At 37.1% G+C, this 11776-nt stretch overlaps 2 protein-coding genes across 3 annotated transcripts; both read right to left on the bottom strand.

Moving 5' to 3' along the window:
* Positions 1-451: 451 nt before the first annotated feature.
* On the bottom strand, positions 452-2648 carry LOC147859924 (F-box protein At5g46170-like). Its single transcript, XM_087324919.1, has one exon. The coding sequence runs from the start codon at positions 2159-2161 to the stop codon at positions 1103-1105; it is 1059 nt and encodes a 352-aa protein (XP_087181045.1). The 5' UTR covers positions 2162-2648; the 3' UTR covers positions 452-1102.
* A 4014-nt stretch (positions 2649-6662) lies between these two features.
* On the bottom strand, positions 6663-7515 carry LOC147859923 (uncharacterized). 2 transcript variants are annotated; one of them, XM_087324832.1, is made up of 3 exons: positions 7267-7515; positions 6978-7180; positions 6663-6893 (listed from the first exon to the last, which is right to left on the bottom strand). In XM_087324832.1, the coding sequence occupies exons 1-2, from the start codon at positions 7505-7507 to the stop codon at positions 6978-6980; spliced, it is 444 nt and encodes a 147-aa protein (XP_087180958.1). In that variant the 5' UTR covers positions 7508-7515; the 3' UTR covers positions 6663-6893. The 2 variants fall into 2 exon arrangements, with proteins under 2 accessions (XP_087180958.1, XP_087180959.1); XM_087324833.1 differs by having other exon boundaries at positions 6663-6890.
* Positions 7516-11776: the final 4261 nt, after the last annotated feature.

The following is an 11776-nucleotide window of genomic DNA, read 5'->3' as shown; positions in this document are numbered from 1 at the left end:
ATCAAAACTCTGGGAAAAATTCAATTGCCCTTGACATATAGACCTAACCTTACATTGTTTATAACATTGCAGTGACAGAAGGTGTGTTCATGATACGACGTATACAAATATGTTAAACAAGCATACACTCTGGAATCTTTAGTACACCTACTAATACATAATTTTGATCTGCTCTGCATAAATAGTATATGAGCTACAAGGACATATATATACTCAATTGACGATAGGAGTAGTGAATTGGAACATTGCACCAATTGTGATTATTCCTTGTCTCAGGTATTTGCTTCCAGGAATGCCATTTCCTTCCTGGATGAGTTCACCTCCAATTAATATTTAAGATATTCTAGGATCTAGACCATGACCAAATCTATAAAAACCCCAGTGCACCTTATATATTGATTCAACCTCACTTCCAAGAATTAAAAACCTATCGGGTTTGTACACATATCACTGCAGAAATATGTACACATTACTTGAATCCAACATTCATTTACATATTTGCATCATCAATAAGCTATTGTTTCTGTAAACATACATCAAAGATAGAGAAAAATGCCAGCATCCATCCAGAAGTCTGTTTGGCAAACACTGGAATTTCCATGTCTTTCTATATTTAAAGAAAGAAACAATACAGGATTTGCTCAACAGCAAGTTATGATGAGCCATAATAACTTACTTTGATCAGAATATTAAGTGTGTTTCAGATTGGTATGTACGAGTTGGCCCGGTTTCCTCTTCTTTACCCCATTCAACATCTTGATTCTGTGACATTCAATATCCACGAAGCAAACAATGCATGTGATGTTGATGTGAGGCTTGCTGTATAGCATTTTTATGTAGATTAGTATCAAAGAGGATGTTCAACACTTGGCTTTTTGAGTAGAATTGGATTTTAAAAGTCGGGCAAACTTGTGGACAGAACCTCAAGCGAAAGCATATATTCTCTTCTGGAAAGTTACAAAGCATGTTGATACTTACATGAGTGTAGTTACAAATCTTAACATGAACCATGATCAGTTTACTTAGACGGGGCTCATTATGAGAAAGTATGTATGTTCTTCGATCATTGTTGCGATACATTGTTGAAGCATGATCACTTTAGTTAGAAGGAATTCATTTCAAGAAGGTATGTCCGCCTTTTGATCAAGGCAGCAATCGCATCATCATAAGGCGATTCAAATGCATTTATGGCAAAGCTTTCCACATCTTTCTCTTTCTTTGTTGATTGCCCACTAGGTCTAATAGCAACAAGTGTTGCCCCTTTCATCATAACCCCTCCAGGGAGGTGTAAACAAGGGGCATACCAGAGTTTGATATTAAGGGCTGGTATCTGAGTTCGATTTGATGATGCTGAGGCTGCAATGGGTCTTTCTCTGAAATCAAGAAGTTGTTGTTTGTTCATACATAGGGTTCCTTGCCCTTCTGCATCTACCAACGTTAGGCCCTCTAATGTTGGATGTTCGAGCACTATTTGCTGGAGAAGAAAATGCCTTGCAGAAGCTGCTATAAGCGAGCTGATTGTCCAAACAACTCTTAGCTTCAGCCCACCGTTAATGAAGAAAGATTGAGGTATATTGCCACTGGTATCTTGCATAGAATTGTCATTCTCATCGGTATGGGTTAAGCCCTCTAGGTTGGTAATTTGGTCCGATGATTTATCCTCCTTAGTGTTAATGAGAGAAGATGCAGCGAGTATCACACAGCTTTCTAGTGTGCTACCAAACTCTGCTCTCCATTTCAGGATGACCCCATTATCGATACCTGATTCTCCTCCGGGAAGCTCAATCCGAAGGTTCTTTACCCTTTTAAAGTTTTTCAAAACCTCGCCAGGAGAATGGTGAGATACCTCGGGAAGTATAATGCTCTTCTTAGGAACCAAGAGCTGTTGTAATGCATGTAAAGGCTTGATGATGATGCTACCCATGAATACCCGAAAAATATGACTGAGGAGACTCTTCCCTCTGAGTGAGAGATTGCTTTCTTCAGCTGAGATAACACAATCAACCTTTACAACAACTTCTTCCACCTGAATAACCAAAGTGTTGAATCTCTTCGAAACAGCTGAGCAGCGACCAAGAGCTTTGATATCACAGAGCTTATTGAAGATATATAACAAAAGAGGATCAGGGAGTGAGTCGAAAGGGTCACAAATCAGAGTCATAATGTGCAGGGGACTTTTCTTCTTATAATCCAGAGGTAAGAATCAATAAATTTGCAATGTGTCTGCCCCCTCTCTGTTCTGTAACAGTCAGGATGGGAAAAAACCTTCTTCCTTGAACCTGTTTCTTTGGGTTTCCTAGCATTCACATCCTTTTCTGTGTTTCTTGACACAGTTTTTTCATATCTTCTCTTCGGTTTACAGCATTGTCCGGAGAGGGTTTCCTTGGGTTAGCAACTTTTCTAAGATTTTCTTAGATGAACATTCCAGACTCCTCCAGGTTTTCCTGAAGACAGAAATTTCACTCTTTTCAAGGGTTTCCTAAGATTTACAAATTTTCTAGAGTTTACTCAGATTTATAGAAATTCCTAGGGCGCTTCTCGGAGTTACAAGAGTTCCTTTCGATTTACTATCTTTTCAAGGGTTTTCTAATGCTAATCAGATGTCTTTGTACTTATAGACATTTTTCTAGGGTTTATGCATAATTGACCTGCATTTTTGAGGTTTCCTTAAACAGGCATTTCAAGAGCCCCCTCTGCAAAGCTTCATCTCTCTGTTATCTTTTGTCTTCCTATTGTCCCTCTTTATCTGCTAAAACTGTTCTTACTTAAAAGACAGAAGGGGGGGGGGGGGGGCACACAGGGACCATCACTAAACCCTAAAAAGACCTTTGCTTTATGGCGGAGAAAAATGTTTTGTCACAGATCTAGACCTAGGGTAGGGAGAACAGAGACATAGACAGGTAGATACCTTATCATCAAAAGGCCAGGGTTAAGCTTTGCCCCACCACTCTGTTCTTCTTTTGAGAGAAAAGGAGGGAGAAGAAGGAGAAGAAGAAGAAGAAGAAGAAGAAAGGTTTCCATGATTAGACCTCTTCCCCTGTTCTTCTGTTCCCACTCTCACACACACACAAAAAACAGAGCATCCATGGGACCTCCCTCCTCATACAAGAAAAACAATAAAATGGTGCAGGTCTTGTTGTGATTGTTTCTGGAAATTACTAAAATAGCCCCAACCATATTCTCTCTAATTAAAGTTTGGGCTCCTTCCTAATCACATGAGACTAATTAAACCACCATTAAAATTGAGCTCGCATGTCATTAAGCACAACACACACACACACACACACACACAATACATGTGCGGCTCGTGTTTAATGCACATCCTCTAGAGCAGCCAGTTTTCAGCGAACCACGCTTGTTCTGATCGAACACGGATGTCCCAAATTCGACACTGTAGTTAACCCGCAATCAGGATGGATGCGCCTTACGCTCCCGCCAATTAGAGAACGATCGGTTAGCTCAATGCCTGATTAGCGGGACTCGTCTGATGCTCATGAATTGGTCTAGATTTCGATCAATCTCTTTTATATGCCATTTTTTCTGGGAAAATGTTGTGTACACAAATGGGCACAACTTGTTGGATAGATGCTATTCATTAGGCTTGTATAATGAAGCCATAGAAGAATACCACCATAACACAACTTGTTGGACAAATCCTATTGATTAGGCCTGTATAATAAAGTTGTAGTAGAATACCACCATAACACAACTTGTGGACAAATCCTATTGATTAGGCCTGTATAATGAAGCAGTAGTAGAATACCACCATAACACAACTTGTGGACAAATCCTATTCATTTGGCCTGTATAACGAAGCATACATAATCTTCATACGAACACACGTAAACATATGCATGGTTTGAGATTACCCGAAGCATACATATAACATTCAAATGTTTTTAATAGATGTAGGTATATTGTGAAATGCACATAAGAGATCAAAATATTTTATATCATTTTTGCCTTTTTGTTCTCTTGCTGACACATATCATGTCTTTGCAAAAGGCTTTGCACAAAAAGGTTAAAAAAATGCTTTTGTGAACCTCATGAAACTCTCTTTATGCCTATCTTTTCTTAATGAAGTTTATGAATAGGAAACATTATCACTGTCCAGAGTGTGAGAAAAGACTTGTGTCCACACCATTTTCCACTCTCAAAAGGAGAATTGACGCCTCTGTTTGAAAGAGTGGGAAGAAAGTAGTGGTGGTAGGGTTTAATCCTAAAAAAGGAATGGTAGCAAAACCTTTGAAGTTGGATCAACACCGACATGGGTGACTGGACACATGAAACAAAATTAGAGACATAGCATAGCATATAGTTTTGACGATACAAGCCCATGACTTCGATTTCAATTATTGTTTGACTAGTCTCAACCATTTATAAATGCAAACAAACACATACATTTGTTCATTTATTATGGTTTCCTTTTTTTGAATGACGGTGTTAACCCCTCAGATGTCGTGGGTTGTAGAGTATCTCTAGAAGGTATGCTAGGATCCTAAGCTTATGTGACCGATGAAAATGTGTATTCTAAACCCATAAGTTAGTTAGTATCATTTGAATCTGTGATTAGATCCTTGACAAAATGCAGATGGAAAGATAATGAAAGATAACTTAAGTGTGCAAAGGTCAATACTCCTAATAGTGTAACAAGTGTCTCCATCATTTGAAAATGCCAAGCTTCACCATTACATGAAACTTGTCCATTTGTCGAAGTTTCTTGTAAAAACTGGGCCATATTAATGTATGGAACAAACAATATATTTTTAAACAACATTTTTAATCTAATCGTGCAAAATTAGTTTGCATCTCTTTTTGTCATATCCCATGTCCTAATTTGTCGCTCGAGGTTCCTTTATCTCACATCGACACATTCTAAATACCCCAAAGAGTTGTTAATGGATCAACCTATTTGTGGAACGGGATCTGCCTTGCATCCTCACATTCTAATTACCCAAAAGAGTTATTAACGTGATCAACATGTTAATGTGTATAATCCACAAACTTTATATGGTGGATAGATGCCACAAACTTTATATGAAGGAAGGGGGATGCATCCCTCTCAATTGACCGTTTAATCCTCCAATGTGTTTTTGCATAGATAATTGTTAAAGATTATTTACTTTATGAGTCATCACACAAATTGAGTGCTTGATCACCTAATGTATTTGCCATGGTAGGCACCAAATAACATGCTAAGAAAATTTGATTTGCAATCTCCACATCAAATGTATTATGGTGGCATGATGTGCAAACTCAAAGCAATGTCATACTCATCAAAATTGTGCTTCAACAAATATCTTATGCCATCACATTCATCATGTGATAGATTAAAGTGCGCTTTATTGGTTAGCCTACATGTTATTAACTCGAGAGTGATTAACAATGATATTTGACATCGTTAAGTCAATAAATGTCTAATTGTAGCAATTACGTTTGTGAACCTTAACCCACTCATAACTATTATTGTTAAATTATACCATATTAAACTTATAAATGAAGTTTCCATATAAAATAATTTTTGACTCTAGGGAGACACACTAAGTTACTTTTGGCTTAACATTCACGATGAGGGGATCCATATGCAAGTATACCTATATCAATGTCCATATTCAAATAAACCTATATTTGGGTTTTCAATGTCTTGGGACATTGCCATATTGTACATGTGTAAAGTAAAGTTCGTGAAAAATGGTGTGTAATATTTCCAAAGTGTGGAATTTGTCACATCATTAGTGTCACATGTCATGACTTTGTGTAGTTTTGCCCCAACTTGATGTCGTCTATTGTTCCTCCCAAAAGTTGTTTAACCTGACTTCCCCAAGTAACAAATAAAATCATACCTTAGTCCATGTGATGCATATTAATACTTTCATTAGTGAAGAGCTCTATGTTATATAGTATACTATCCATATCAAGGTGACACTACATTGCAACCAGATGTTTCGCACCATTCTATTGTTGATACATGTAACACAGGGCCTCACCTCAACATGTAAAGTTGTGGAACTTACTGTAAAGAATCGGGTATGATTCTTGTGTAGCGGAAGAGATGTGTGCTATGTGTATGTGTGAGAGGAATTAGAGGAGAGAAGAGAGATCACCAAATAGATATAAAAAGGAATACTCAAGAAGAAGGTGTATATTTCACAAGTAGAATAAGAATTACAAAATGTAGCATAATAAGGAGTCACAACTATCAATGGGCCCGGTTTCAGCTCGAACCGAACCGAACCGCTAAGTCGTGGCTTAATGGTTTATCGGTTTAAAGTTTAAAAACTAGTTTGGTTTGGTTTCATAGTATACGAGTCGGTTCGGTTTCGGTTCGGTTCGGTTTTTGGTGCTATCGGTTTAGCGGTTTAAAGGCTTATCAGTTTATCGGTTTCGGTTTAACGGTTTGGTTTTTAGGTTTTAACTTTTTAGATTTAAAAATAATAATCCTATATTCTGCCTCCTGAGTCCTGACTCTCTTTTCTGCACGATTCACATACTGTATACTCTCTTATACTCTCTGTTGCGCTACCTCAGTCCTCATTCTAACTCCTAACTCCTAACTCCCTAGTCCTCTTCAAAGTTCCTACTACAGCGACACAATCTACAATCTCGTTACACAGATATGTATTGATCAAGTATTCCCAGCTTCATTCCCAGTAAGGTTACATAATGAAACACATTGATTCAATCCTGACGAACAATTTTTTGAATGCTACGCTTTCTTATTCTATGCTATTAGCGACCCATATTTGTATTCTGAACATGATGAAGTAAAAGCCTATATCTCAAACTCTTGATGATAATAGTGTACCACTTTAAAAATGTACACTAGAAAAAGATGCGCCTCAACCTGTCCTTCGGATAAGTCTACCATGTTGGAGTGATCTTGCCATCTCCTACTAGAATTTTGAGAAATAGCTTATTAGAGCAGCCAAGAAAACTTAAAAAGTACTTATAATTGACATCAAAACAATCATGCATACCTAGTTATCGTCTTGTTTTTTCCTGAAGAATTGATGGATTCGTTTATGTGCCTCTCCAAAGCTCCCTGTCGCTATGATCAACTGCTCTTTAATCCAAGTGGGTAGGTTTGATGTTGGCCCTGATGTTATAGAAGATGATGATGTATATCTGGTATCCACAAGAATAATAGATGCATAATCCTTTATGTGCCTGATTGCTCTACCTAAGAAGACATTAATACACTGAGTGGCTTTGGAAACATATGCAAACATAACATAAAAGAGCAGTCAAAAAGTGTTTGAGCATTACCTATAGACTGGTTTACTGCCTTCATGCATAGGTTCTCATAATAAGTTCTGCCATTATAGCTCCTCAATGGTGTGTTTTCCAACTCACAACCCTTAGACATCCTCTCTGTTGGCACTGACAGAATCATATCAACATACTTCATGCGTTCTACAAGTTCTGGATCTGAAAGGCTTGGGTATGGCAATCCAACCATGACCACGCATCTACCCATACCATCACTAAAGTTGATACCTTCAGACATTTTCCTCCTACGACACACTGAATGATAGCTCCTGTCCTTCTTGAATCCAGATTCTGAGTATCTGTTACAGCTTCTTTGTACTTACGTAGTGTTGTATCAAGAGATGCAGCATCTCTGGGCTCTCGAAATAGAACTTTCTTCCTTTGTATCTTATCAAGGATTCCCGAGACTTTCCATGCCGAGTGAAACTGTTGTTCGTACTCAAATGATGGCAAAAAAATAACCATTCCTTCAGGAACAACCAGAGAAAGATTAAAAACAAATCGTCTTAGCTCTTCTACCTGTAAATGACAAGAAATGTTTTGAAATGGGAGCAAAATTCTGAAAAACAAAGAGAAGTAATCTTTGTTAGATCTCAATGGCCATTATGGTCTTTTAGGGATGTTAATATATACTTCTTTCCTTCTTTTTAGTATATCATCAAGAAACTTTTATAAATAAGGTCAAAAAGACCAAATATATTATACCTTAACATAGCTGGTGCATCGGAAAATCTAACAGATTACTGCCCATGTACACATCTATGTTGAAACCAAAGTATATAACATGAGCATATACTTTTCTTCCTTGCTCTAAGGCCTCAAAGGAGATCGTCTATTTTGATTATTTGAACCATGTATTCCTATTATGTTATGTTTCTAATTTTCAGCACTAAACAAATTCATCACTTCCCAATTTGATATGAACATGCATGCACATGGCTTATAGGGTGTGATAAAGATTATGTTGTACATGTGTGTATGCAATATGACCATTTTAATTAATAAGAGGATGCAACCATGCATATATGAGTCATAGTCATGGTAGTTACTATCTTATGGACAAAATATATGTATTATATACATAACTATGCTTTCTTTTTTTATGTTTTATAGGGACAACATTAAATGGAATCATCTTCTCAAACTCATGCAACGATGGGCTCATCGTCAATTAATGTTAGCCATGGGCAAACAAGCATGTCAAGAAAAAGGCAACGTTCATCATGGACAAATGCTCACATCATATCTTATATAGATAATGGCACACCTCGACGACGATGCCATCACTGTCATGTTTGTTGGTCTTCAAAAACATCCACAGGTACTATAGCTAAGCATTTAACGGAAAAACATCATCTATCAGACGAGCCAAATCAAAATTCAGGTATTTCGAAGATTATTCGATCTTCTATAGAGTCTACTAAAGTATCTCGTTTTTTAGAGAAGAAAATTGATTGTTTCGTCACGAGGTATATTGTCAAGGGAACTTTGCCCCATGCACATGTGGAATCAGATGCATTTAAAGAGTTCGTACACGACCTTGTACCTGGATATCAGATGAAGACAAGGTGCACAATTAAACGTTCCATCTTAGAAATGTATGTGGTGTTGCGCCATCAAGTGATAGATTTATTATCAAAAAGTCAATCAAGATTTTCTATTACTTTTGATGGTTGGTCAAATAGTAGTCTAAAGGGCTTCTACTCAGTGACACTTCATTGGGCATGTCACGAGACAACAAGATCAAGGTCCATGCTATTGGATTTTGTGCATGTATTTCCAGGTGCTGGATTAGGGAAACGTTGTGCACATGCCCTCTTTTGTCGACTTGGATCTTTTAATATTTCAAGTCGATTATTAGCTACAATTTTTGATGGAGCTAGTGATGCACAAATGGCTGCAAAGGAATTGAGCATGCTGTTACAAAATGAGCATGGTAAGGAAATTTTAGCTCCATCACACATGTTAAGGTGTATGGTGCACACTTTTCAATTGGGCATCAAGTCAGCATTAGAGATTATCTCACCCTCAACAGAAAAGTTGAGAACAGTGCTCCAAATTATTAGATCTAGCAAGGTTCGAAGGGAAGTGTTTAGGAAGTATGCTAAGATGGTTGAACATCGTGAAAAGGAACCTCCAAGGCTTGATGTTGTTACAAGATGGAATTCTACTTTAGAGATGTTTAGGCAAGCTATCAAGGATAGAGATATATTGAACTTTACAATTTCAGATCTAACAATTTCAAGTGATTTCAATGGTTATGCCTTGACTGTAGAAGATTGGAGTCACATACATGCTATGGAGGAATGGTTAGAAACACCTGCAGAGGTTTCTACCTTTCTAGGAGGATCAAGATATCCTACATTATCACTAGCATCACTAGCGTATAATTGTTTACTTAATCATTGTAATCAGTTTTTAGATTCTTCACCTCCGGGATCATCTAGATTCACACAAGCGGTGCTTCAAAATGCGTTTGAGAACTGCTTACAATATTTAATTAAGTATCAAGAATCGTTAAAGTCTATTCCATCGCGCATTGCAATGTTTCTTGATCCCAGGTAATACTTTCCTTTAAGATTTACAATTGTCTTCATGCTTTCTAATATGTTATTTGAGTTTAATAATATTTTTCATTCCTTTTTAGATTGCCTATTTCAAATGACCATATCGAAAAAGAGTTAGATCTTAAGTTGGTTGAAGGCATGATTGAGTCCCATTACCACTCATTCTCGAGTGGTGTTGAGCCACCTTCAACCACAATACAACCTATTGATAATAACTCTAAAAATTTGGAGGTTAATGGGTGTACAGAATAAAAGTCTTATTTCTGATTCACGATCTGAAATTGAGCAGTTTATAAGACTTCCTTTAGCTAGCACAGACAAGGATCCTTTACAATGGTGGCATGATAATAAATCTGCAATGCCAAAATTGTATAGGATGGCATGTGATTACCTTGCTATACCAGCATCATCAGTACCTGCGGAAGAGGCAAATTCAGCAGCAAAAATGACCTTTGATGATAGGATCAAACTACATTCATACACATTCAAGGCTGAAATGTGTATTCGATCATGGCTGCAAGTTTTGCGAGAATCGAATATTCAAATAACAGATAACTTTCACATGGCTTATGAAGAACTTAAATTTAATCTAGATGATCTTGCTCGTGAAGACGAGGTAATAGATTACATGTTACGTGATAATCATGGGAGATAAGGTGTGCATACCTTTTAATTCATTCTTTAAGTTTATTTTTCATTACTAGTTTTTCACTTATTTGATGTTTTTTATATGTGCATGGAACAGGAATCATGATACTTTTTCACAAGTCCATGAAATGCAAGTTGCAATTGGAGATCCTTGAAGACATTGTAATTTCTTAGTGCATACTTTTACGAATTTATTTTTATTTTATTATTTTATTACTAATTACTTCTTTTACATATTTTATACTTCCAAGAATCGGTAATTCAAGCTGAAAGTAAACATTGGAAACTAAAAGAGGAACATTGGTTTATGTAGAAGTTTTTCACATTTATCTTATATTTTTGGCTTTGTTGTAAATGGTGGATACAAACTTAAATGCTGACGTGAACTGTATATGATCGATTGATGGTCATAAGCTCTGGGATTTTAGTTTTTTGTGTATTATCTATATATTCTCCACAAAACTTTAATGTCAGAAAATTTCTGTTTATTATGGTATTCTTCTTCAAAAAACATTTAAAATGTCTAAATTTCTGTTTTTCTTGCTCTGGTTTGGATTGGTTTGGTTTTGGTTTTTTCATAAATGGTTTGGTTTGGTTCTGATTTTTGTACAAACGGTTTGGTTTGGTTCTAAATTGGTCCAAAACGGTTTGGCTTAAATGGTTTGGTTTCTCATACTTCTTAAACGGTTCGGTTTAAACGGTTCGGCTCAAAACGGTTTGGTTTAAATGGCTTCAAAATGTAGAAACGGTTTGGTTTGGTTTGGTTTCAAGGCCAAAAAACCGAACCGAACCGAAACCGAACCGGGCCCATTGCTAGTCACAACCGACTCAGTATGAAGTATGAGGAGGATGCTTTATATAGAGTCACCTCTCTCTTAATTAACTTTACAACAACCACTCTCTCTCTTGGGGAATGTGAAGACTCATAGTCATGGGGAATATGTAACTCATTAGTTATGTGTCATAAAATATGATTCTATGACACATAGTTAATGTGTAGAGAGTAGTGGTGTGACTCTTGACTTTTGAGTAATCATGGATTCTCAAAAGGTGTGTTCATACGTTGCACTATCTTGAGCTTGATTCTCAACACGCCCCCTCAAGCTCAACTCGGGTCGGTTCCTTTTGATTGATGTCCGCTTTGGCTGGTATCCGGTTCAGACAATCTCCAGTGTTCGCTTCGGCTCGTACCCGGTTCAGACGATATCTGGTTCTCACTTGTACTCCCCCTCAAGCTTGGCAAGTCAAGAATCATGAATTCGAGGTCTGACATGAATTGCCGAAGCTTGTCA

Source organism: Azolla caroliniana, unplaced genomic scaffold (assembly GCF_043228905.1).
Source record: "Azolla caroliniana isolate FFs.n. ecotype wild unplaced genomic scaffold, voAzoCaro1.0.p SCAF_9, whole genome shotgun sequence".
Taxonomy (NCBI): domain Eukaryota; kingdom Viridiplantae; phylum Streptophyta; class Polypodiopsida; order Salviniales; family Salviniaceae; genus Azolla; species Azolla caroliniana.
This window is presented reverse-complemented; position numbering and strand designations above follow the sequence as displayed.